At 42.3% G+C, this 27,922-nt stretch overlaps 1 protein-coding gene across 3 annotated transcripts; it reads right to left on the bottom strand.

The window, feature by feature from the left end:
• Positions 1 to 384: 384 nt before the first annotated feature.
• On the bottom strand, positions 385 to 27,922 carry LOC144600147 (vesicle transport protein SEC20-like). 3 transcript variants are annotated; one of them, XM_078411601.1, is made up of 6 exons: positions 27,803 to 27,922; positions 22,783 to 22,875; positions 20,699 to 20,790; positions 10,941 to 11,045; positions 6,464 to 6,582; positions 385 to 4,650 (listed from the first exon to the last, which is right to left on the bottom strand). In XM_078411601.1, the coding sequence occupies exons 1-6, from the start codon at positions 27,884 to 27,886 to the stop codon at positions 4,454 to 4,456; spliced, it is 690 nt and encodes a 229-aa protein (XP_078267727.1). In that variant the 5' UTR covers positions 27,887 to 27,922; the 3' UTR covers positions 385 to 4,453. The 3 variants fall into 3 exon arrangements, with proteins under 3 accessions (XP_078267727.1, XP_078267728.1, XP_078267729.1); XM_078411602.1 differs by having other exon boundaries at positions 22,783 to 22,926; positions 27,540 to 27,883; XM_078411603.1 differs by having other exon boundaries at positions 27,540 to 27,883.

Genomic DNA, 27,922 nt, shown 5'->3' with positions numbered 1-27,922 from the left:
AGACAATGCAACTTTCAAATCCTGACCAACCCTGATTTGGAAATATATTGTCCTTTCTTAATCACAATTGGATCAAAATTCTGGAAATTATAGGATGGAATGCATTCACAAGATCTACTGTCACCATTTCCCCTTGAAAGTCAACCAACAAAAAGTGCAATTAAGTATAGGCATTAAATTTGAACCTTGTTCATATTGGCGAGATTCCTACAAATGAAACAACTGACCTAGCAAGTCTCTGCTAAAGCTGCTCTTCGATCAGTTGCTAGGAGATGAATTTCTTTGAAGACATGGCCAAGAATGATGATGTGTGTAATGACAAATGTGAATGGTATATTAAAGCTCAAAGATGCAAAAAGGACAAGGGAGCATTTTGACGTCAAATAGCTTGGCAAATTTATTTTGTTTTACGGCACTTTACAGCAAAGAGAATACAATTAAGTGAGCAATAACAGAAGGCACAAGAGACTGCAAATGGTGGAATCTGGAGTGAGAAAGGAGAGCTGATAAAGCCACTCAACAATTCAAGCAGCATCCGTGGAGGTTGACAAAAAATGCTGGAGTAACTCAGCGGGTGGTAACATTTCGGGTCGAGACCCTTCTTCAGACTGAGCGTCAGGGGAGAGGGAGTTACAGAGATAAGGAAGTGTAAGAAATCAAACAAGATGCAGATCAAGGAAAATGTAAACTAGACCATTGTTAGCTAGGAGAAGGTGACAATAAAGGAGAGATACAATGTAATCAGAGGGACAGTCAGACTGGCCGGAGAACTGGGAAGGGGGAGGGATGGAGAGAGAGGGAAATCAAGGGTTATTTGAAATTAGACAAGTCAATATTCATACCGCTGGGGTGTAAGCTGCCCAAATGAAATATGAGGTGCTGTTGCTCCAATTTGTGCTGGGCCTCAATCTGACAATGGAGGAGGCCCAGGACAGGTCAGTGGGTGGGAATACGAGGGGGAGTTAAAGTGTTTAGCAAGCAGAAGAACAGGTAGGTTTGGGCAAATTGAATGGAGTTGTTCAGCGAAACGATCGCCGAGCCTGCGCTTGGTCTCGCCAATATGTAGAGTCCACACCTGGAACAGCGGATACAGTAGATGAGGTTGGAAGAGGTGCAAATGAACCTCTGCCTCACCTGAAAAGACTGTTAGGGCCCTTGGGTAAAGTCGAGGGGGGGGGGGGGGGGAGGTATAGGGGCCTTCATTTACCTTATATAGCTGGACGGTCATGTTACAGTTGTATACAACGTTGGTGAGGCCACATTTACAGTATTGTGTTCAGTTCTGGGTGCCATGTTATAGGAAAGATGTTGTCAAGCTGGAAAGGGTACAGAGAAGATTTACGAGGATGTTGCCAGGACTAGAGGGTCTGAGTTATAGGGAGAGGTTGAGTAGGCTGGGACTCTATTCCTCGGAGCGCAGGAAGATGCTCTTCTAAAGGTATATAAAATCATGAGAGGAATAGAACAGGTAGATGCGCAGTGTCTCCTGCCCAGAGTAGGTGAATTGAGGACCAAAGGACATAGATTTAAGGTGAAAGAGAAAAGATTTAATAGGAATCTAAGGGGTAACTTTTTCACACAGAGTGGTGGGTGTATAGAACAAGCTGCCAGAGGAGGTATTTGAGGCAGGAACTATCCCAGGTTTGGAGGGAAATGGACCAACACAGGCAGATGGGACGAGTGTAGCTGGGACATGTTGGTCGGTGTGGGCAAGTTCGGCCGAAGGGCCTGTTTCCACACAGTATCACGATACGACTCAATGGGCAGATGGGGTAGGTAGCAATAACTGAAGTGGTATTCCTTATTTCGGTCTTGTTATCCTCATTGTGCAATGTTATTGAAAGTACATTGCACTGAGGGACATTTATATAAAACTGGTAAATGCAAACAAAATAATCAATGCTCTTTAGTTGATATTGAGAATGTTACAATTTTTTTTAATGTTGTCTCCAAATGTGGCAATCTTATATTAAAAAAAGACCCAGAAAAGATTAATGAGATGTTTTTCTTTACTGCAAAGCAATCCCACATTTGTGAGCAAAAAAAGTCTTTCAAATTGGAAATATTAACAGTTGAAAGGCTGCACATTTTGATCCACCACCATAGTCATGCAAAAGTTTTTTTTACAGCTTTAGACAAAGCATTCATTTCTGCTGGATGACTATTACTACTATGCTCATAGGTTTAGCATTTGCTTGATATTCACGTTCAATCTTTTCAATTTATGGCCATTCAAAATAAGCTTAAACTCTGAACATTTCAACCAATGAAAAGCAAATTTAATGTGACAACAGTGGTGCAATGGCAACCCCAACATTATCATAATTGGCACAGAAGACCACAATAGGAAACACTGCTGCTCACTGGCATCTTGTGCAGTAAATCCAAAGGCTCTAAATGTGGCACCACTGCAGGTTCTGCAATACCAGTCATGATCCAAAAGGCCGGATCACCTTGCCTTCTCTCAGACTGCTGACCATTCCTAGAGTTTGCTATTTGCCCAAAACCACACCCAGGCTCTTGTGTTCTTGCAATAGATTTTGCAAGCACATCCCACAGGCTGAGGAATGAACAGTGCACACAGGGATGCATATTGAAAGAGAAAAGTTATCAAGATAAAGCACTCCCCAGGTATAATTTAATGGCATGATTAAATATTTATAATTATTCATTTTGTATTTAGCTTAATCAGTGCTGCTTCCCCCACCTCCAGACCAAAAGAGCTGATTTCTATATATTGTCCCAAATTAAATTTTACCTTTTCTATAATTTTTCTACCTTATCTGCAAATTGACTGTAATTTTTCCAATTATGAAGGGCAATAGTATTCTTTCAACTTGAAGTGGAAATACAACTCAACTAGTCATTTTCCTTTGAACAGGAATATTGAGAGGCTAATTAGATGAATACAACACCAAGAAGGGTTTTGTCAGATGAGAATCAGTAGCATAAGAGGCAGATACCAACGGGAACAGATTTATTGTAATTGTCCAAAAAAAATAGATGGAAAGAGTGTACCTTTACACACCAGGGCATTATAATCTGCAATATATATTGACTGAGAGGCAAAAGGAGGTGATGCGATAATAGCTCAAATAAAGTGGATTTTTAAAAATGCAGGTCCATACAGACACATATTATCTTGTCAGTGTTCACAAATTCTAGATAAACTGTCTGTGCTTCATCTTGCTAATGTACCACAGTGATGAACTCAACTGCCCATTTAAACCACAGCCAAATAATTCATATCAGGTGATGAGTACAGTTCCATTATTCTTAGATGAGGCAGGTGAGTGTTGAGAAAATGACAATGTTGAGCTTTGATGATCTATCAAAGTATCCAAGGATATAAGAGGAGAAAAATGTATATGAAAGAAACACAAATGCCCAATTGCATGTGATCAAATTGTGAATTACTTTCACTCACCGTGATATTAGATGTAGAATAAATAATTTATCCAATACTTATTTTAATGTTGCAACTGTAATCTTTCATTCAGTTAATCTAAAATATTACAACCTAGCCAACAGTTCGATATGTACAAGCCAAATAAAATTAACGTCGACAAATTTAAATCCCTTCAAAGGGTGCAAACCTTTTAATAATAATGACATTCTTCATTATTGATATTCATAAGACCTAGATACATATTAACTATTAATAACTATGAATATTAATTTATAGGGTTTTGTAATTAAGGAAGCAAATAATTGGTCCTGTCGAGAAATTATAGTGTTTGTTTGGATGGATAATAAATTACCGAACACTGCACTGTGTTCACAGCTTTAAAATAACCAAAGTGCTTACATTGCTAATATTTTCAATGCATAGATGCAGAGTATTTTTTGTAATTCAAGAAAATTCAGGTTACTCAACTATACATATTATGGAATAGATATGAACAAAACTATGATGTTTTACAAAGTCAGTCTTTGTACTGTTACTTAATACAAATAGTACCATCTTTTCTCATAATAATTAGGCAGCAATTCCTTGAAGAAGTGAAATGCGTATGGCGCTGGATAGCCATCCTTGATCAGAACATGCACATGTAACATTCCAAAACTCATTCCCACTGAAGTGAAGGGAACCAGACGAATGAAGCAGAGTACAGTGCTTAGCTGCAACCAACAATTACCAGCAGACAGTCATTACATTTGGAAATAAAGCATAGCTTTCTGATGTTCATTTACCTTCCAGTTAGGAACTTTAATGAACATTTTAAGACATTGGTCCCATTCTTTAAGAGGCTTTTGAATCTGCTTCCATTTCAATTCATATGCAAAAACAAAACTTGAACTTATCTTCCTTAATGCCTACACAAATTTACAATGCTCTCAATCACCCATCCTTTTTCTCCAGAGATGCTGTCTGACCAGCTGAGTTACTCCAGCACTTTGCGTCTATTCTCAATTTCAAATGTCTATTTGATTTCTGCCATTTGTTCCAGTTCTATAAAAAGGGGAAGAGGCGTTTCTTTAAAATGTACACAACTGTTGCCAAAAACAAAGCCAAAGCGAGGAAAATAAGCAGCTTGTCAGTCAACTCTCGGCGATTGTATTTTGTGATCAGCTTGCGACCGAGTTGAATCGTGCCGGTCATGTTTTTAAATTCTTCATTTGTTTCCTGAACAGTTCTCGAAGATGTTGCTTAAATAAAAATAAAGTACTAATTAAAGAATTACATTAAAACAACAAAATGCAAGATCATAAATGATACATTCCAAATAAGGAGGCTTTGGTTAAGTTGTTTTATGAAAAAGTGGTGCCAAGAACGGAGGGATCAATAAAATAAAAATGAAGATGCATATTGCAACCAATAGAGATAATCACTTGACATAAAACATTTCAACATAGAATTAACCAATATACCTTCACTTGTTTTCAGTTAAGAAGAATAACAGAATTTTTAAAATTACTGTATATTACATTACCTTTGACACATGTTCACTGTGTGTAAATCAAATCATCATCCATATTTCACATGATAAAAGCTTTCATTTGTCAAATCATACCAACATCTTAAAAAGCAATAACAAATAAACATTTAACTGTTTGAGATTTTGAGGAAATTAAAACAATCTTTTGACCTGGTCAGGTTATTAGTTTGGAAGGAGCGGGCAGCCCATGGTGATCTGTGACGAGACCTGTCCTTTTCAGACCTTTCAGTAAAAGACTTTTGAAGAAGGAAGTGCATGATGTCTCGGTCTGGAGTTGACGCATTAAGTTAGTCACAGAAAGTGAGGAGGTCGAGTACAGAAAGGTGTATTATGTAGATGAACAAAACTCTGGCAGATTATGTTCAATGTGCTAAGTATGAGTTCATCCAAAAGAATGGATCAGGGTACTAGAATTCATTGAAATATATAAGGGACAGGAAGGCAAGGAACATTCAAGGGGCAGGAAGGCAAGGCGCAGAGAGACCATTTCCCTTAACTATAGAATCTAGATTTGGGAACAAAAGGCCATTGAGCACTGAGGCAAAGATAACTTTTACACACAAAAAGTTGCTAATCTTTGGAATTCTCTTCTCTTGTTGTTTGTAGCTGTTCAGTTATTGAATGATGAAGTGGGTCCAAGGAAATTATTTACTCATGTTACTAATCATCAAGTTTAATGTATTTTCTAGTCAAATTGTTCTCCCTCTCAAGTGATCATAAATATTGAATTTATGAAGCACAAGAAAATCGTAGGATTTTTTTGGTTAAATAACAAATTTTGGTTAATCCTCTAAAATTGATACTGGCACAGCAGTATGGAGTTCAGCACTTTTTATGAATACTGACATTACATTTGGCATTCACAGATTAGAAAATAACATGTTGACATTGTTGAAAATCTTAAGCTTTGATTTAAAGTGTAATCTCAACGCGATTCTAGACCTACTACTTATGTTAAAAGTGGAATTGTCATAATTTACATTCTGGTTCATCCCAAACACAAAGCAAAACCTGACGGTTAAAACTGAAAAACAGCAGTTGCTGGTGACAAGTAAAAGTGAAGATGAGGCAAAGCTGGACATGGGACATCTTACTTGTGGAAACTTAATTCTTCTGTTGCATTAACACAGGAGGGCAAAGGAGGAGCCAGGAATAAGGAATTACCTACATCACTTACTTCAGCACATCTGCATTTAACCAAACAGATTACTCTGAAAGTTGCTCAGATTTTCATGTAATGATAGCAAATATTGACATGTTAACCAAAATTCTAATTATATAATTAGGCATCTAATATTTAATCATTTAGGACTAATTTTGGTTTATTTGCAGAATTCTTGTAAATAGTAAGTGTTCAAACCACTTATCAATATTCAATAATCAAAAAGCAAATAGATGATAGTTATCCTCTGACTACAGCTGAAGAGATTAAATTGGAAGCAGATAAAAAGTCCTTCAGTCATGTTACGCCATTTAACGGAGGTGAACAGATAAATAATCCATACATTAGTACTTCAACTTACCCAGTGACTGCACTGATTCTTCACTTTGCTGCACTTGTTGCGACATCATCCTACTGATGGTCATCAAGCTCTCAGTAATGCTGCTTGCTGTCTGTACTAAGCCATCCTTGGTCATCTTCCTGAAACCCCAAGAAAATTTAATCCATTTCTTTCTTATTTGGTCATAATTGAATGAAATACACCAAAGTACCTTGGATAACTTGATCAGTTAATAACTGAAAAATATAAAATTTCATTAATAAGAAAGGAAACCTCAAGCAACCGCAATTCTCTAGAAAAATTTAAAGAGAACACGAACAAGATAAATCTCTAGTGCACACAAAATGTAGTCAGTAACAGATCTCTTATTCAGATTTTTTTTCTTCAGCCACTACTTAAATGCTTATATTTCAACCCAATAGCCACAAGTGGTGACTTTTCAAATATTCTCTATGATTGGAAGTGAAGGACTTTAGCATACAACGAGACCAAGTGGACCTGTTGGGTCCAAACCTCTCTTGCATTGGTGCAGCACCCCCTCCTCCACTCCCCTTCACATCTCCCCATCCCCTTCATCCCTCTCCCCCCCGCCCCACTCTCCCCCCATCCCCACTCTCTCCTCCCCCCACCCTCACTCTCTCCTCCCCCACCCCTTTCCCCCACTCTCTCCTCCCCCACAGTCCCACTCTCCCCTGCCCCCATTGTCCCCCTTCCCTCCCCACCCCCTCTTCCCCATCCCCCTCCCCCCCTGCCCCCCACCTTCACTGTCCCCTTCCCCCAACCCTCTTCCCCCACTCTCCCTGACCCCCTCCCCATTCTCCCCCCACCCCCCCTGCCCCCCACCTTCACTGTCCACCTTCCCCCCAACCCTCTACCCCCTCTCCCCGACCCCCTCCTCATTCTCCTCCCACCCCCACTCTCCCCCCATCCCCCCATCCCCCACCCTCCCCCCATCCCATCCACTCTCCCCCCACCCCCACTCTCTCCTCCCTCCCCACCCCCACTCTCTCCTCCCCACCCTCACTTCCCCCCTACCCCCACCCACTTGGCCCCCACGCCTACTCCCCTCTGTGGACCTGTTGGCGGCGAAAGCCACTTACCACTAGCCGTGCGTGCAGGGAAGAGGAGGGAGCGCCGGCGTACGTCTGTGGCCCGGCGGAGCTTGGACTACTCGAGGCCGGCGGCGGCTGCGGCTGGCCCGCGGTAGCCGAGACTACTTGAGGCGGATAGCGCGGCAACAGGAGGCGCAAGATGGCAGAGCGTGAGGAGGAGGACGAGGAGGAGGAAGAGAGCGGCTGCCATTTTTCTGGAGTCGCGACGGGGCCGTCAGCGGAAGCGGCCCTTGTCGACGACGCTGTCGGTGGAAGCGGCCGCTGAAGGAGGAAGAGAAGAAGCTGCCCGCTGGGGCTTTTGTTGCTGTGATGGTGCGGGGCGCTGGGGACTCGAGGACGCCGTGGGTTGAAGGGATGGAAGGGAAGGATCAGTGGACCATCAGTCCGACCATCTCCCTCCTGCTCAGAGTGTCCCCCGGGTGTGGGCGAGGGGAGAGAGGAGAAGGGTGGGCGGCCCCCCTGACGGCGGCCATCTTGTTCGTTTGAGTCAGAAGGGAATCTCGCACATGCCCCATTGTGACGTCATATGCAGAGCACTGTGAAGAATTTGTTAACTTTCAAATCTATCTAACTTAAAAAATATAAGACCAATATAATTAAACCCGTTATAAACAGTTGCCAGGACAGTGGTGATTAAGGTGGTGCTGAAATTGTGGCGCTATGGTTAACCGTTTTGGCTGTAGGTCCACAACCAAATCTCAAATTTCAAAAATATATATATATATATATATATTACACATACACACACAAGATCTGATCTTGACCATCTTCTTTCTCCTTCACTGTGGTGCCGTGCTCCTCCAGGGGAGGAGGAGCGCAATTAAAGGCGGTACAGGGAAGGGGAGAGGGTGTGACCGAGGAGCCCTGGACCCAAAGCCTCTCCTGTATTGGTGTAGCACCATCAACCCCCTACTCAATCCCCCTTATCCCACCCCCCTCCCTACCCCCCACTCTCCCATCTTCCCTGACCCCCACCCTCCCCACCATCTCATCCCCCCACCACCACCCCCCCTCCCCCCACTCCTGCTGTCCCCTTCCTCCCACCCCTCCTCCTCCCCACTCCACCCTGCCCTCCCCAGTCCCACTCTCCCTCCCACTCGCACTCACCCCCACCATTCCCCTTTCCCCCACTATATCCTCCCCCACCCCCCCATTCTCTCCTCCACCCCCCTTTCCCCCACTCTCTCCTCCCCCCCAGCGGAGCCGCGGCAGCTGTGGCCTAGCCGAGCTGGGATTACTCGCAGCGGTTGTGGGGGAGAGGGGAGAGAGGAGAGGTGAGAGGGGAGAGAGGGGAGATGGGAGAGAGAAGCGAGGGGAGAGAGGAGAGGGGAGAGAGGAGAGAAGCGAGGGGAGAGGGGAGAGAGAAGGGAGCCCCTGATTGCGGGCGGGCGGCTCCGCTAACGGCGTCCATCTTGTTTGTGCGAATGAAGAGAGGTGACGTCATATGCACAGCAGCCCTTGAAAAAAGGTCTTTAGAAATGAGATTTTTGAACTTTAAAATGTCTGTAACTTAAAAAATATAAGACCGATTTAAATGAAACTTGTTATAAAGAGTCGCCGTGAGAGTGGCGAGTAAGGTGGCGCAAAAATTGTGGCGCTATGGTTTACCGTTTTGGCTGCAGGTCCACATGTCACATGTCTCTCAGAGAGATATACGTACATACAAATATATTTATATATATATATATATATATATACACACGATCTGAGTTTTAGTAGTATAACTAGGCCAAGTGTGCCCGTTGGGCCCGTCCTCGTAGGGTTTCCATTGTAACCGGGAGGGGGGGAGGGAGGGAAGGGGGGGGAGGGGAGGAGGGTTTTGTGAAGGAGGGAGGGAGGGGGATGTGAGGGAGGGAGGGAGGTGTGGAGAGGGGAGGGAGGTGTGGAGAGGGGAGGGAGGGGGGGGGAGAGGGGGAGGGAGGGGGGGAGGGAGGGGGAGGGAGGGGGGGGAGGGAGGGGTGGGAGAGGGACCTCCCCTTTTCCCAGTACTCCTCTTTCCCCCACCACCAAGCCCCTTCCGCACGACCCCTGTTGTCCCCCTCCCCAGTCCCCATTCTCAGACCCCCCCATTCTCTCTCCCCCAGATACTCTTACTCTCCCCCACCCCCCCCCCCTATCCCCAGCACACCCCTTTCCCCTACTCTCTCTTGGGCCCGTCCTCGTAGGGTTTCCATTGTAACCGGGAGGGGGCAGGGAGGGAAGGGGGAGGGGGGGAGGGGGAGGGGGGGGAGTGAGGAGGGAGGGGGGAGGGAGGGATCTATATATCGATATATATAGATATAGATAGATAGATTTCTGACATTAACCATTATACATTTAGCTCCAAACAGTAGTTGCTCATCTTTGTAAAGTCTTAATATTATATTCCAAACTTAATTCTTGAAAATATAAAGTAACTTTAATTCCTCTTGTTTTAGCTACATATAAAAAATAAATATTCAAAAGCACAGGCAGTATCATATCACATAGGCAGCAAAATGTTGACTGGTAAACGTTGAGGTACATCACAGATCACAATGTAGCCTATATTATGAGAATTGCAGCTAGAGCTTCGGTTTTGTGGTAAATGGCAAACGCTGACCACATTTATAGATAATGCTAAATTGGAAAATTCTGAGATAATTTTTTTAAATATAAAGAACAAACTTAAAAAAAACAAAATCACTATTTTAAAGTAACATCTTAAATATTTTACAGGGCAAAATAAAGACTGGAACATATACGCAAGATTCATAAACTTTAAGAATAATAATCTTTATTAGTATCAAATCCATTATATTGTCAGATACTTCGGAGGGAACTACAATTCATAAGAAATTACTTATTTTAGGAGCAGATTGTCTCTGTGGCAGTAATTATGTATTAACATTATGTGTTAATCACACAACTAAAGTGTGAAAAGTTATTAAAAACAGCAACTAAATGTTTAAGAACAAACTGGTACATAAAATTCAATTAAATTAAAATCGATTAATACACACACAATCCTTCACAGCTATTCTCTTTCATTGAAAACAAGGGCAAATTCCCTGCATTCCTAGATCTAACCTGGTGCAAGTTGTACAAGGCAGATTCTCCAAGTGCTGGGAGAATGCTTGCACTTCACTGCTGGGCTTCATAAGGAATCTAATGATTTGAGCACATTCAGGAAGTCCTTGGAGAAAAATGTCCAGACGTTTGGAACAACTGCATTCATGGTCACCTGGGTTGGAATACTGAACTCACTGGTACTTGAAGGAACTGCAACTAAATCTACGTGAAACTGTGCTATCTCTGCAAAATCTGATCAAAGAACTAATTTTACAAATACAATTAATTCCAAAGACATATTGCAAATAGCGGGAAGTTGTAAAATTAAATATGCTAACGTAATATACATAATTTACCGCTGTCGAACTGAAGAATCCCCACTTTGAAGCAATTCTTCTTTTTCACGCTTGTCGATGGCAAGTTTGCAGGCCAGGTTTGCTTTTCGCCAAGCATTTTGGTTACTTTAACAGAAGCACAGAACCAACATTTGTTTACTGTAAGGTACTGAACAATCAAACAACCAACAGCATCTTTGGATCGGCATATATATGGATATGAAGGGAATGGAAGGATATGGATTATGTGCAAGCAGATGAGTTTGTCCTGGCACAGATGAGTTTGTTCAGCACTGATATTGCGGCCCAAAGGGCCTATTCCTATGCTGTACTGTTCTATGTTCTATAAAACACAACTGATTGAAGTTAAAGAACAGCAATGAATCAGAATTATCACTTTTGTATTGGATAATTGAGCCAATTCAATTCCTTGGAATGTAAGCCTACTCACTTTCTTTGAAATCAAATTTTCCACTTGAACCCACTAGAGCTCTTAAGGATCGCGGAGTCAGGGGGTATGGGGAGAATGCAGGAACGGGGTACTGATTGAGAATGATCAGCCATGATCACATTGAAGGGCCGAATGGCCTACTCCTGCACCTATTGTCTATTGTCTAACCCCATTTTCAAAAATGCAATTTGCACTGAAATAGACACACCTACAGTAAATTGAATTGAAACCTACGTGTTCTTACAGGTCAAGTGAAAGAAAGAAATAATTTCAAAAGGGATTTTTTTCCAGGGGTTTCGAACAACTGACAATTAATCCTAAAAGCGAATACTCAATTTATTTTAAGTAGTCTCAAAACATAATGTTCAAACGGCTGTGCTTTACATTAACTAGGTGATCACAGACTGTCCACAGATTATAAAGAGTTGACTCATTAAACAGAAGACCAGAATAAAAACCTATTTGTTCCTCATCTCTCACTCCTTTATCATTACTAACTTACTTGGAAATTAAAGGTCGGGAGAGCAGGAGCAAGGACGACCATTGGCTGAAAGAAAGTAAGTGTTAATTGAAGGTAAAAAGTCCGTTTAAAAAGAGCGCCAAAGGGACGCTAGCAGGCTGGCTCGAAGGGCTGAATGGCCTACTCCTGCACCTATTGTCTATTGTCTATTGTCAATCAGTGAAGCGCACACCTCCAAGCTGGTCAGGATGGCAGGATAGAAGTGAGTATGTGGATTGGCTGATCAATTAAATTAGAAGTTTGGTAAATTGGCCAATTAGACAATTTGGTGACTGGTATAAACAAGGCTTGCACAAGGGGTTCGGCCATGTCTAGGGAAGTGCCCTATGAGTAAAGTGCGAGTCTTTAGCTGCGAGTCTTTAGCTGCGAGGAGGCTGAGGTGAGGAGGTTACACTTGTTTTTGAGCCTGATTTATTTTTAGACAATAAAGTAATGGCAGATAAGTTGGTGCAGTGTGTTTCCTGCAGGATGTGGGAAGGTAGGGACATCGCTGGAGCTTCTTGGAGCTACACCTGCAAGAACTGTGTCGAGGTGCAGCTCCTGAATGGACGTGTGGTGGAGTCGGAAAAGAAGCTGGTTGACCTCAGGGCCATCCGGGAATGCGAGAGTTTCCTGGACAGGACCTACTGTGAGGCTGTCACGCCAAGGGTCCAGGTCGACCGAAGGTGGGAGACCGTTTCAAGGGGGAGTGAACGTGGACTACAGGAGACCCCGGTGGCTGTGCCGATTGCAAACAGGTACACCCTCTTGGGAGCTGTCGGGGCAGAAGACACTTCCAGTCCGAGCGGCGGTGAAGTTGGCGGCTCTAATCCAGGCAAGGAGACTCGACCGGGGAAACCGAAGTCAGGAAGAGCCATAGTAGTGGGTGACTCCATTGTCTGAGGTACGGACAGTAGATTCTGTGGCGGCAGGCGGGACTTGAGGATGGTCTGTTGCCTCCCTGGTGCCAGGGTTCAAGGCATCACGGACCGGCTTCAGAACATCCTAGCCAGGGAAGGCGATCAACCAGAAGTAGTTGTGCACGTGGGCACGAACGATGTCGGGAGGAAGAGGAAGGAGCTACTGCAACGTGAGTTTAGAGAGTTCGGAAAAAGACTGAGAAGTAGGATGTCGAGGGTGGTTATCTCCGGATTGCTACCTGTACCTCGTGCTGGTGAGGGCAGGAACAGAGAGATCGGGAATATGAATGTATGGCTGAGGGGCTGGTGCAGGAAGCAGGGATTTAGTTTTCTAGACCACTGGGATCTCTTCTGGGGTAGGGGTGACCTGTACAAAAGGGGCGGGTTACACCTTAACAGCAGGGGGACCAACATTCTGGCAGGCAGGTTTGCTAGTGCTACACGTGTGGCTTTGAACTAAGTAGTGGGGGGGAGGGGTTGACAAATTGGGAATATGAAGATGGAGTTAAAGGGGAAGTGAATACAGGAGAAATTGCAAAGGACTCTCGAATAAATGGGAAGGGAAGTTCTAGATGGGATAAGAGAGTAAGGTCAGGGCCAATTGTGACCGGTGTGAATGGGGAGGTGAATACCGGTTAAAGTGTTGTATTTAAACGCTCGAAGTATAAAAAATAAAGTGGATGAGCTTGAGGCTCAGTTAGACATTGGCAAGTATGATGTTGTGGGAATCACAGAGACATGGCTACAAGAGGACCAGGGCTAGGAACTGAATATTCAGGGGTACACAATGTTTGGAAAAGACAGTCAGGTGGGCAGAGGGGGTGGGGTCGGCTGTTGGTAAGGAATGATATTCATTCCCTTCCAAGGGGTGTCATAGAATCAGGAGATGTAGAATCAGTATGGATAGAAATGAGGAATTGTAAAGGTAAAAAGACCCTAATGGGAGTTATCTACAGGCCCCCAAACAGTCGCCTCAACATAGGATGCAAGTTGAATCAAGAGCTAAAATTGGCATGTCGCAAATGTAATGCTACGGTGGTTATGGGAGATTTCAACATACATGTAGACTGGGAAAATCAGGCTGGTACTGGACCCCAGGAAAGGGAGTGCCTCCGAGATGGATTCTTAGAACAGCTTGCACTGGAGCCTACCAGGGAGAAGGCAATTCTGGATTTAGTGTTGTGTAATGAACCTGATCTGTTGAGGGGACTCGAGGTAAAAGAGCCATTAGGAGGCAGTGATCACAATATGATGTTTTACTCTACAAATCGAGAGGGAGAAGGGAAAACCTGAAGTGTCAGTATTACAGTATAGCAAAGGGGATTACAGAGGCATGAGGCAGGAGCTGGCCAGATTTGACTGGAAGGAGGCCCTAGCAGGGAAGACGGTGGATCAGCAATGGCAGGTATTCCTGGGAATAATGCAGAAGTTGCAGGAACAATTTATCCCAAAGAGGAGGAAAGATTCTAAGGGGAGTAAAAGGCACCCGTGGCTGACGAGGGAAGTCAAGGACAGCATTAAAATAAAGGAGAAGAGGTATAACTTAGCAAAGAACAGTGGGAAGCCAGAGGTTTGGGACTCTTTTAAAGAGCAACAGAAGATAACTAAAAAGGCAATACGGGGAGAATAGATGAGGTACGAGGGTAAGCTAGCCAATAATATAAAGGAGGATAGTAAAAGCTTTTTTAGGTATGTGAAGAGGAAAAAAATAGTCAAGGCAAATGTGGGTCCCTTGAAGACAGAAACAGGGGAATTTATTATGGGGAACAAGGAAATGGCAGATGAGTTGAACCGGTACTTTGGATTTGTCTTCACTAAGGAAGATACAATCTCCCAGATGTTCTAATGGCCAGAGATCCTAGGGTGACAGAGGAACTGAAGGAAATCCACATTAGGCAGGAAATGGTGTTGGGCAGACAGATGGGACTGAAGGCTGATAAATCCCCAGGGCTTGATGGTCTGCATCCCAGGGTACATAAAGAGGTGGCTCTAGAAATTGTGGATGCATTGGTAATCATTTTCCAATGTTCGCTAGATTCAGGATCAGTTCCTGTGGATTGGAGGGTAGCTAATGTTATCCCACTTTTTAAGAAAGGAGGGAGAAAGAAAATGGGAAATTATAGACCAGTTAGTCTGACATCAGTGGTGGGGAAGATGCTGGAGTCAATTATAAAAGACGAAATTGCGGAGCATTTGGATAGCAGTAACAGGTTCATTCCGAGTCAGCATGGATTTACGAAATCATGCTCAACTAATCTTCTGGATTTTTTTGAGGATGTAACTAGGAAAATTGACAGGTGAGAGCCGGTGGATGTGTTGTACCTCGACTTTCAGAAAGCTTTCGACATAGGTCCCACATAGGAGATTAGTGGGCAAAATTAGAGCACATGGTATTGGGGGTAGGGTACTGACATTGATAGAAAATTGGTTGACAGACAGAAAGCAAAGAGTGGGGATAAATGGGTCCCTTTCAGAATGGCAGGCAGTGACTAGTGGGGTACCGCAAGGCTAGGTGCTGGAACCGCAGCTATTTACAATATACATTAATGACTTGGATGAAGGGATTAAAAGTACCATTAACAAATTTGCAGATGATACAAAGCTGGCTGGTAGTGTGAACTGTGAGGAAGATGCTATGAGGTTGCAGGGTGACTTGGACAGGTTGTGTGAGTGGGCGGATGCATGGCAGTTGCAGTTTAATGTGGATAAGTGTGAGGTTACCCACTTTGGTGGTAAGAATAGGAAGGCAGATTATTATCTGAATGGTGTCAAGTTAGGAAAAGGGGACGTACAACTTGATCTGGGTGTCCTTGTGCATCAGTCACTGAAAGGAAGCATGCAGGTACTGCAGGCAGTGAAGAAAGCCAATGGAATGTTGGCCTTCATAACAAGAGGAGTTGAGTATAGGAGCAAAGAGGTTCTTCTGCAGTTGTACAGGGCCCTAGTGAGACTGCACCTGAAGTACTGTGTGCAGTTTTGGTCTCCAAATTTGAGGAAGGATATTCTTGCTATTGAGGGCGTGCAGCGTAGGTTTACTAGGTTAATTCTGGGAATGGCAGGACCGTCATATGTTGAAAGACTGGAGCGACTAGGCTTGTATACGCTGGAATTTAGAAGGATGAGAGAGGATCTTATCGAAACATATAAGATTATTAAGGGGTTGGACACGTTAGAGGCAGGAAACGTGTTCCCAATGTTGGGGGAAGACCAGAACCAGGGGCCACAGGTTAAGAATAAGGGGTAGGCCATTTAGAACGGAGATGAGGAAAAACTTTTTCAGTTAGAGAGTTGTAAATCTGTGGAATTCTCTGCCTCAGAAGGCAGTGGAGGCCAATTCTCTGAATGCATTCAAGAGAGAGCTGGATAGAGCTCTTAAGGATAGCGGAGTGAGGGGGTATGGGGAGAAGGCAGGAACGGGGTACTGATTGAGAATGATCAGCCATGATCACATTGAATGGTGGTGCTGGCTCGAAGGGCCGAATGGCACCTATTGTCTATTGTCTTTCTGCAAATTCATTTTGTGAATTTATGTACAGCAAAAATAAGAGTAGTCAAGGTAGTATGGAATAAGCTAACAACAAGAACTGAGCAAAAGAATAATTGAAAGAGTGGGAGAGTGCTTATCTTTCAGGGAGACAACCAGTAAACATCTGATTCGGACCGAGAGAAATGTTATCCTAACTTGCTAGTTTTATTAGAATCAATCTGTGTCAAAATTTGCAAGAGTTAAAAACACAATGGCCCACTTCAAGAGCATTCCAAAAAGGCTCTTTTGGAAATAATTTGTAAAAATGGCATTGTATCAAGCATTTTATAAGTTTGGTGGGTTCCATGAACTACATTTATAAGTTAGGTCATGATTTTTCTTCCAGTTCACAATCAAACCAAATGACAAGATTTCAAAGATAGACACAAAAAACTGGAGTAACGCAATCAAATGGATATCCATTTACTCCAGAGATGCCGCCTGACCTGCTGTGTCACGCCAGCATTTTGTGTCAATCTTTTGTACAAACCAGCATTTGCAGTTCCTTTTTATTACATAACAAGATATTGCTCCCTCTCCTAGAAATGTATCCTTCATAAAATTTTATTATACGGAAATTATCTCAACCTCTCTTCCTTTCCCACACATGGAGTGTGTTAATGGCAAAAATATAGACATGAATATCAACTTCACTGTTCTGATTTGCATCACTTTCCTAACTGAGCGTTCATCCCTGGACGTGACGTACAATCCCTGTAAGTGATGCTGATGAATTTTAAATGAAAAATTAACGTCCTTATGACTCAATTCTAATCAGATTTGGACAACTGAACAAGCAGTGTCAGCTGCTGCATCCATTAGAAGAGGGAATGTTTATTGATAATTGTAATATTCAATTCTATTTGCAGCTCCTCAGCAAATTAAGCAGCTTGTGCCAGACGGCAAGATTTCAGTAACATTCAGGCACGATTTGATAAGTGGCAAGCAACATTTACACCACAAATGTACCAGGCAAGAATCCATTTTTAACAGGAGAGAATCTAACCAACTACCTTTGATAATTTAACATTATCATCAACAATTCTCCCACCATCAATAAATATCACTGCAAAGTACATACATTCTAAACAGCAAGGTCACCATGCTAACCTACCCCATACACAAAAATCAGGTGAAATATCTTCAGTACTGCCACATCAGGTCATGAACGGTAGCAAATAAATTAACAGCTAACAAGAATAGACTTTGTGAACAATCATGGTGGAAACCAGCATGTAATACTGGGGTTTTCAACCATTTTCAAACTGAAGTGCCATGATCTATCGCAACAACCTCCTAATGTCTAACTTCTGGGTTCTGTGGTGATAGGACAATTGTTCTTCCCTCCAGCTGGAATAAAATGGCAGAGAGTGAACAGGATACCACGAAAAGGTAATGTAACCTAAATATATCCCAAGTGCACCAGAACCAGCCAGGTCTCTAGCCAAGCTGTTTTAGTGCAGTTACCAGCCTGGCAATATTTCAACAACATGGAATATTGCCCAGGTACATTCTGTCCATAAAATTTAGTTAAATAGCATTCCTACAGACTACATGCCCAATCTTCAACAAAATGATACAAGATCTTGTCAACCAAGTTGTCAAGTGCATTTAATCACCATTAATCTGTTCACCAATACAGCATTTTGGTTATACCAGAACTGCTTGGCAGTAAACCTCAATATAGTCCTTGTCCAAGCATGAACAAAAAGGAATTCCAAAGATTACATTTTCCCATGGTTCCTACTAACTTCGATATAACCAGGACGCCTTAATGCCATACTCTGTTACATGTTTTTTTTAACCTGGAATTTAGAAGGATGAGAGGGGATCTTATAGAAACATATAAAATTATAAAAGGACTGGACAAGCTATATGCAGGAAAAATGTTCCCAAGGTATCACAAAAAGCTGGAGTAACTCAGCGGGTCAGGCAGCATGCAATATTGGGGTTACTGGAAGGAATGGGTTACGTTTTGGGACGAGACCCTTCTTCAGTCTAAAGAAGGGTCTCGATCCGAAACGTCACCCATTCTTTCTCTCCTGAGATACTGCGTGACCCGCTGAGTTACTCCAGCTTTTTGTGATACCTTCGATTTGTACCAGCATCTGCAGCTATTTTCCTACACAAAAATGTTCCCAATGTTGGGGGAGTCCAGGATCAGGGGCCACAATCTAAGAATAAAGGGGAGGCCATTTAAGACTGCGATGAGAAAAAACTTATTCACCCAGAGTTGTGAATTTGTGGAATTCTCTGCTATAGAAGACAGTGGAGGCCAATTCACTGGATGAATTCAAAAGAGAGTTAGATAGAGCTCTAGGGGCTAGCGGAATCAAGGGATATGGGGAGAAGGCAGGCATGGGTTACTGATTGTGGATGATCAGCCATGATCACAATGAATGGCGGCGCTGGCTCGAAGGGCCAAATAGCCTTCTGCACCTATTTTCTATTTTTCTATGTTTCAATGTTGCTTTATTATCAATATTGGTCAAAGAGTATGGCAATAAGGTGTCCTAGTAATATCAAAGTTAATGGAACCATGGGGAAACTCTCCACTGATCACAATACATGTCGCACATGTGAAAGACTTATGCATGCAGGACATGACTACTGGAGTTTCTCAGACAGAGCAAACCTCAAGCTAGAAACTAGGATTGTTTAACATGCACACTATTAATTTCTAATCACAATTAATAATTCATGCCTACATGCAGCCAGACCTGTATGACTAGTAAGTTGCAAATAACACATGGCACTCAAGTACCAGGCAATGCCCATCTCCAACAAGGTAGAGTTTAACGACCTTGCAATGCTATTCAAAAAGCATTTCCTTTGGCACTCCCCATTATTAACATCCTTATGAGGGGGGCGGGGAGTGGGGTTCACCACCAATCAACCAGAAACATACCTTGTCCAAACACATAGACTGTAGTCATAAGAACAGGTAACATGCTGGACTTTCTCCAACTTCTCTTAACTTTTCTGCTATCTATGAAACACGACTGTGATAGAATACTCTGCACGCCTGGTTGAGTGTAGGTCCAATAATAGTGAAGAAACTTTGCAGCAACCTGCACAAAGTAATCAGCTTCAGTTGCCCTGAGGTCCCTCTTAAATCTCTCCCCTCTCATCTTAACCTTCCTCACTGTTGAGCATAACACCAATTTTACTGGCATCTGCAGATTTACTAACAATGTTAACTACATTATTATATACATTAACAATTCGGATAACAAATAGCAGTGAACCCAGCAACAACTTCTGCAGCATTCCGTTTATCACAGGCCTCCAATCAGAAAGACAACCCTGCACAACTATCCTTTGACTCCTTCCTCCACGCCAATATAAAATCTAAGCAACTAACTCATCCTGGAATGGTGTGTTAGCCAATTCTGTCCCCAAGAATCTCTTCAAACATCTTTTTGATCACTGACATCAGGCTCACTGGCCCGTAACTCCCTAGCGTATCCTTGCAGCCCTTCTTAAACAACAATACCACATCAACGACCTTCTAGTCTTCTGCAACTTCACCTGCTGCTCATGATGCAAATATCTCTACAAGAATCTCTGCAATTTGCTTCCTAGCTTCCCACAACTGATCAGCATATCCCATGAATGTAAAAAAAACTTAAGGGTAGACAATGTGCTCTTTGCCAATCAGTCAAACTTTGAGATATGAATATATTCAGATCAGAAACCTGATTTCAAAAATAATATTTTTGATTTCAATATACCATGTAGTACCCCAAAATCTAAAAGGCACAAGTTCCAAAATATGTTGCAGAAAAAATAATTAGAACTTGGAATGTTCAAGTTAAATTGTATGGAATATATTAAAAAGAAATAATATCCTAAAGGCACTTGGGTCTTGAGAGAGAATATGAAAGAAAAAATCCACTGAAGATTACATATCCTAACAAGCTGGAGCAACAGATTACTATGGTTAAGCTTGCACAGTATTAAGTCGTCATATACAAACTGCATTTTTGTTGTCAACACAACAATGAAAGGAATGTAATAAATTAGTGGCACACATTGAATTTTATTGACATTTCCCAACTTGCAGCAGCTCTAATCCAGATGCTTTTCAAAGCATCATTTGTGATAGATGCATTGATAGTGATACAGCAGTCAAAATCACATTGTGATGTTAACAGAATTATGATAAGTTGAATTTCATTTGTATGTGAAGCAATATTAGATCAAAATCAAAGTGGGGTAAAATTACAAAGTAATGATGGATTTAACCTTGTTTGCCTTTATTCTAACATTTCAATTTATATATGAAAGCCTAAACAAATGTGCACTCTACAACACATTACAAGCAAGTTGAAAACCTCATTATACTATTGTTTTCAGTCTTCTATCTTATAGATCACTTACCTTAACATTTGTTTGTGATGGTTCTCCACTTCAGCCAGCAACATCTGCTTCTCAGATTCTTTGTCTTGTTCCTTTGCCATCTGTTCTAAATCCTTCAAAGTAATCAGGAAATCCTTACTCTTCATATTTGAGAAACAATTTGAAAACCTGAGGTTTGTTATCAAAACAATTAGAACTTCCTACCCAACATACCCACATCCCTGGAACTTTCCTCTGCAACTATAGGAGGTGCCATACCAGTACACCCCCTTCCTCAACACCATTCAGGAACCTAAATGAACTTCCAGATGAGACAGAAATTTACATGCACCTTCTTCAACCTCATCTGTTGCATTCAGTGATCTTGATGTAGCCTTCACTACATCGCGAGGCGTACAACGGGGGTCAAAAAAATTGGAAAACCTTTGAAAATTTACACAAAATTTACACAAAGTTTCAAGCCTCTTAGTGCATTTCAAGATAAAAACAGACATTACAAAATAATGTGAATATGTCAGTATACTAATAACATTTAAGTAAATTCGCACATTAATTAATAATCAGCCCAAATAGGTGGTAATTGGCTTTTCTGCTGTGTTTTACATTTTAGCCCCGTCTTAATTAATTTAGTTATATAATCTTGCACTTAAATTTAATATTTACTCATTACAGTTCCACCACTGATTTTCTGGCACTCTTGATTCCAAAGCTTTGCTGGTTTATCCAGCTGGCCAAGGTAGTCGGCTATGGGGATAGATGTGCCGGCTCCAGCTGGGCTGGAGTTCCAGAGTCCCGGCCGCAGGTTGCAAAATCAACCCACCGATGGGCCATGGAAGTCCTGATGAGGTCGAGATTGGCTGCATTGCCCAGCCAAGGTGCCACATTTTCGGGGAGACTTGCAGGGAGCGAGGGATTTCTCGCGGAACCCCTAGCAACCTTTAATGGAACCCTAGTGTTCATTACAAGTCTATACATCGTGTTTTGTTTTTTTTTCCCATCCGATTTCTCTGTTTATTTGGCAAAGTGAAAAACGCGGAACTCATGCAAAAAGCGCGGAAAATAGATGTTAAAAACGTGAAAATCTGCGGAAATGCGGATAATTCACATGCCTGTTACAATTCAATGACTTGAACATTGAATGAGCTTAAGAGTTCCTCCAGCAGTCTGTTTTTGGTCATGATTCCAGCATCAGTAGTCTCTAATGTCTCTGGCCTTAATGCAGGTTTAGTGTGACTGGCCATTCAATGTTGTCCTGAGCTTCTGCATATGGAAATGCTGTTTATTCTGTGGGCAACAGCAATTGTTATTATTTTTGACCAAAGTAGTTGAAAATCCTGTTGACAACCAAGCTTAAACGTCGCACTATTGTTGACATCATTTGGCAAAGTTGAACAACAGAAAAAAATGACTAAGGAACACAAATGAGCAGAAAATGCTTACAGCAAGCTGATACACCCAGAAATATGCAAAATTGCTTTGGCCCACATTTGTTTTGTTTTTTTGGCAATTGCGCAAATGGATTTCTAGAGCTGAATATTCTCCGAGATGTCTTAAGATGTTTACTATGCTAAACTTGATGCTGCTAATGACATCAGGGATAAAATCAGCTTTAGTCCGATGGCTCCCAATGGCTGAACTGACTTTGTGTATATGGGTTGGATGCCAGAGGCTATCTTCCATTGTTCACAGGTGCCTGCTTTGATTATCAATAGTATACAAAATAAAAAAATTATGGGACCTTAACAAGAAAAAAATGATTTGAAAAAAGCAGCTCAATGAACATTAGTTTAAAAAAAATATTCCCTACCCAAGTTAATATCTGAATTGGAGACACAAAAGACGGCAGAGGCTGGAATCTGGAGCAAAATACAAACTGCTGGAAGAACTCAGCAGTTCAGGCAGCATATGTGAAGGGAAATGGATAGTCAACGTTTCAGGTTGAAACCTTCCCAGAGGAAAAGGTTGCCTTTTGCTGAATATCTAGATCACTTGGTTTCCTTAGTAAGGAATATAAGTGTAGAGTTTATGTATCTGGTTTAAGGTGAACTTTAGCTGGCACTATTGAGTAACATCTATCTACTTAAAATCTTTAAGAAGTCACTCACCTGTATTCGAAGTCTGAGTTGGTGAAACATTTCTTTCACTTTGGCATTTAATACTGTGAGAAGGCTCAAAGGTCCGGGACTGTCTCGGATATCCTGCAGGCAAATCACCAGGTGTTCTTCTAATCTCAGCATTGGATTTTAACACTAAACAGGTGCAGCCCATTAACAGGGACTCTTATTCGTTAACAGATTACCATCAAACCATCTTATGTTAGGCAAGGCAAGTTTATTTATATAGCACATTTCAGCAACAAGGCAATTCAAAGTGCTTTACATAAAGCATTAAAGAGCAATTAAAAACACTCATTAAAGAGAATAAAAAATAAAAACAAGCTAAAATAGAATGACAGGGATAAAATACAAGAATAAAAATTACAGTGCAGTGTAAGAAATGAATAATTATTTGATTTAATAAAAGGCGGCGTCAAACAGAAAAGTATTCAGCCTCGATTTAAAAGAACTGAGAATTGCAGCGGACCTGCAGTTTTCTGGGAGTTTGTTCCATATATGTGGTGCATAAGAACTAAACGCTGCTTCTCCGTGTTTAGTTCTGACTCTGGGGACAGAAAGCAGACCTGTCCCAGACGACCTGAGAGGTCTGGATGGTTCATAATGTCGCAGAAGATCAGAAATGTATTTTGGCCCTAAACCATTCAGTGCTGTATAAATCAACAGTAGTATTTTGAAATCAATTATTTGACTGACTGGAAGCCATTGTAAAGACCTCAGAACTGGAGTGATGTGATCCACTTTCTTGGTCTTAGTGAGGACTCGCACAGCAGCGTCCTGAATCAGCTGCAGCTGTCTAATCAATTTTTTAGGGAGACCTGTAAAGATAGCATTACAGTAGTCAAGTCTACTGAAGATAAATGCATGGACAAGTTTTTCCAAATCCTCCTGAGCCATAAGTCCTTTAACCCTTGATATATTCTTAAGGTGATAGTAGGCTGACTTTGTAATTGTCTTAATGTGGTTGTTGAAATTCAGGTCTGAGTCCATGGCTACACCAAAATTTCTGGCTTTGTTCATGGTTTTAACATTGTCGATTGAGGCAGACTTTTAATCGTTTAGGATTATTTCATGAAAATGAAATATGTTTAGAAAACTAATGAAAGAGAAAAATTTGAAAACACATGCAAATATGAGTTATAAATGAAATTTTTCAGAGCAGACGAATGAGAAATATTTAAGCATTTCAATTTAGAATAAACAAAATCAGCATAATCTACAAAACATAATAATATTTTCACAATTTAAAGTAAATTCCAATAGTCAATAATTTACAAATGGAACTAAATAATGCATTTTATTTATATAGCGCTTTTCATATACTCAAAGACGCTTTACAGAGATTTTGAGAACATAGGGAAATGAATAAATAGATAAATAAGTAAATAAATAAATGAACAGAGAAAGGAGACAGAAGGTGAGGTGACCTTCAGTGGTTGAAGGCAGTACTGAACAGGTGAGACTTCAGCGATGTTTTGAATGGTGAGTGTGGAGGAGTCTCTAACGGTTTGGGGTAGTGAGTTCCATAGGGTGGGAGCAGCGATGGAGAAAGCCCTGTCCCCCCAGGATCTGAGTTTGGTCCAGATGTGGGGGGATAGGAGATTGGCAGCGGCAGAGCGGAGGGTGCAGGTGGGAGTGTGCCTGTGGAGGAGGTCGGTCAGGTAGGATGGGGCCAGGTTATGGAGGGCTTTGTAGGTTATGAGGAGGATTTTGTACTGGATTCTCTGGGGGATGGGGAGCCAGTGGAGTTTATAAAGGACGGGGGTGATATGGTCACGGATCGAGGTGTGTGTGAGTAGACGGGCAGCGGAGTTTTGAATGTATTGAAGTTTATTGATGATTTTTGAGGGTGCGCCATAGAGGAGGCTGTTGCAGTAGTCCAGACGGGAGGTGATGAAGGCGTGGATGAGGGTTTCTGCAGCTGTGGAGGAGAGGGATGGACGGAGACGGGCAATGTTTTTGAGGTGGAAGAAGGCTGTCTTTGTGATGTGTTTGATGTGTTTGTCGAAGGAGAGGGTTTGATCAAGGATGATTCCAAGATTCCGGATGTGAGGTGAGGTGGATACTGGGAGACCATCAATGTTGAGGATGAAGTTTTGGGTGGATTTGGTGAGCGTTTTTGGACCAATGATGATGATTTCAGATTTGTTGCAATTGAGTTTGAGAAAGTTTGATTGAAGCCAAGATTTTATTTCAGTGATGCAGTTTGTCAGTGTAGAGTGTGTGGTGGGGGAGATTGACTTGGTGGAGATGAGGAGCTGGATATCATCGGCGAAGCAGTGGAAGTTGAGACCATGACGGCGGATTAATTGACCAAGGGGGAACAGGTAGAGGATGAAGAGGAGGGGGCCAAGGACTGAGCCTTGGGGGACACCTTGGGGGAGAGGAGCGGTGGGGGATTTACAGTTGTTAATGGAGATGAACTGGTGTCTGTCAGAGAGGTAAGATTTGAACCAGGATAGGGCTGTGCCGGTGATGTTAAGGGAGGTTTCAAGTCGGGTGAGGAGAATGGAGTGATTTATGGTGTCAAAGGCGGCGCTGAGGTCAAGTAGGATGAGGATGTTGAGGTTGCCAGCGTCGGAGGAGAGGAGAATGTCGTTTGTGATTTTGAGGAGCGCAGTTTCAGTACAGTGGTTTGAGCGGAATCCGGATTGGAAAGTTTCATACAGGTTAAGAACTTCCAAATATATGGAAGCAATTTTCTACTGAATTCTAAATTGTCTTCAGTGGAAGTTTTGAAAATTAGAATCTAGCCAACTTTTAATTTGATTGACAAAGCAAATCATATGATTATGAATCTTAATTGCTTAGGATCCATCAGGCATAACTATTTTAGTAACTTGGCGGGAAAGTTAACTGGACTTCCATTGCAGCACAGCCATGACTTTTAACAGCTGTTGGCAACGCAGAACTGTTTGATCATTTGTGTTAAGAAAATTTTGGCTGTTTTACCTAGTATCACATGATTTTACCTAGTCTCACATGACAGTAGCACTGTCATGCTACTTCTACATTCAATAATGTAGGCCATTCAACATCTGTCATCCTTTCAATTCGATCATAACTGATTGCTGTCCCCACTTTATAATTTGATCCCTATTCCTTGATGTTTTTACCCAACAAGAAATAACCCAATAAGAAATCTTATCCAATTCCATCGTCATTTAGTGAGGAAACTGCAAATTTATATTACTGATTATTTTGGGGGTCTGGGGGAGGGTTTGGAGGCTTTCCTGATTTAACTCCTTAATGACCTATTTTTAATTTCATAGGGCACACCTACCTTCTGAATTATTTACCATAGAAAGTTGTTTCGATATGGCAAATAATATTTTTACATATTTCACCTAGATCATTGTTATAATTCTGCTACATCAATCTTCAACATTAAATACAGTAGACCGTACTCCAAAGGAGAGGACTGTATTCATGATAGGATTCCGAGTACAGGCCTCTGTATAACCAAAGCATAATTTCTTCACTTTTGTGCTCCAGCCTTCATACCGTTGGGTTGTAAGCTGCCTGTGCGAAAAATGGGGTGCCGTTCCTCCAATTTGCGTGCGGCCTCCCTCTGACTTAAATGTCCCAATAGTGCAATGCATTAGTTCTTGGGAAACATGCAACCAATGGAATGTCTGCAACCAGATCAGGAGGCTGAGCTGTGGCTCTCCAGCTCTTCCCATTCCTTTTCTTACGCCACCTAAAGAGGCAACTTGATCCAAAAGCTGCCTCCTGTTCCTGGAGATCCTACAGAACATAATCTTTCCCATTTCAAAAATTCTGGATGTGGCCTTTATGGCAGTACATAGGACAGGGGTCCACAAAGTAGCTAAAGCTGAGTAATTACCCTTCAAAAAGCCAAAAGAACTCTTGATAGGTTGGCAAACTCTTTTGTTTAGAGTCCGATTAATTGCTCAAACAGATTACTCAAGAAATCCCATCAAATTCCATTGGTAAAATTATCAGTCTATTACAAGGATTAAGAGAGTTTTAGGTCAGATGGGCCCCGCCCCGAAACATCACCTATCCATGTTCTCCTGAGATGCTGTCTGACACACCGAGTTACTTCAGCACTTTCTGTTTTGTTTAGATCAGATTGGTTCCTTAACAATTGCAACCAATTTTTGGAAAGGACTGAAAATAATACTCTTCATCAGCACAAAGGCAGCCTATGACAGTTTGGAAAGACATCTCACAGTCAAACTTTGCAACCTCGTCATTCTTTCTCATCTAACTGATGATTGATATTTTCATGTCACTCTTAATAGGAAAAACAGTCACTAAAAAGGCTTGGTTTAGCAACTGCTCCACCCGGGATCACAGGAAATTGCTGCGTTGTGAATGCAGCCCAAACCATCATGCAATCCAGTTCCCAGCCCCCGCCCCACATCCTCCAAATGACTTAATCTGCATTTCACATTGTCTCAGAGGAACAGCCAACAAAAGCAAGAAACATACACACCAGTCATTATCTCTTCTATCCTCTCATTCTGGTAGATGATACAAAAGCTTAAAAGCATGTAGCGTTGGATTCAAGACCAGCTTCTTTCCACTGTTCAAACACGTCCTCTGCAAGAATACACCCTGCCTGTACTCCATCTGTCTCTTCCTACATGTGCACACCTCACACCCAGTCTCACACTGCATACACCAGCAACATACACTGTCTGCACACCCACTTTCCACACACACATCCTCACGAGCAACATACACTGTCTGCACATTCCAGTTTTCACACAAACTCTCACCAGCAACTGCCTTCGCATCCAGTCTCTATCTGCACGCACATCCTCGCCAGCCGCACACTGCGCACCCTGATCTCTTTACTAGCGCGCACATCCTCGCCAGCATCATATACAGACAGTCCGCACCCAGTCTCTCCCCTCAATAGCAACCCACTCTGTCCGCATCCCCAGCGCTCACGCCCCGTTAGTGCTCTTTGTTGGACGTCCCATCTTGATTTGGATGTTTTCGGAGCGGAGGACAACAAACGAAGGAGCCGCGTCTTCACCTGCACCAACGCTTTAATCTCCAGATCATATTTGATGATTTCCTGCGCACAGATCCTGACGTGAACATCCTGGGCCGCCGCCATCTTTTACCCAGGGACTACGGCGGCCGCCGCTTGCCG

The sequence above is a fragment of the Rhinoraja longicauda genome, chromosome 14, assembly GCF_053455715.1.
Source record: "Rhinoraja longicauda isolate Sanriku21f chromosome 14, sRhiLon1.1, whole genome shotgun sequence".
NCBI lineage: Eukaryota > Metazoa > Chordata > Chondrichthyes > Rajiformes > Arhynchobatidae > Rhinoraja > Rhinoraja longicauda.
The sequence above is the reverse complement of the archived record's forward strand: the minus strand, read 5'-3'. Positions and strand labels throughout refer to the sequence as shown.

What these genes read in the sequence shown, in the direction of transcription:
- LOC144600147 (XM_078411601.1), bottom strand. Translation starts at nt 27,886, where the DNA reads ATGGCGGCGGCCCAGGATGTTCACGTCAGGATCTGTGCGCAGGAAATC. An exon ending in CATCACAAACAAATGTTAAG is followed by an intron (nt 11,046 to 20,698) that starts GTAAGTGATCTA and finishes CTTCTGTTAAAG; the next exon opens with TAACCAAAATGCTTGGCGAA. An exon ending in AGAATCAGTGCAGTCACTGG is followed by an intron (nt 4,651 to 6,463) that starts GTAAGTTGAAGT and finishes TTTTTATTTAAG; the next exon opens with CAACATCTTCGAGAACTGTT.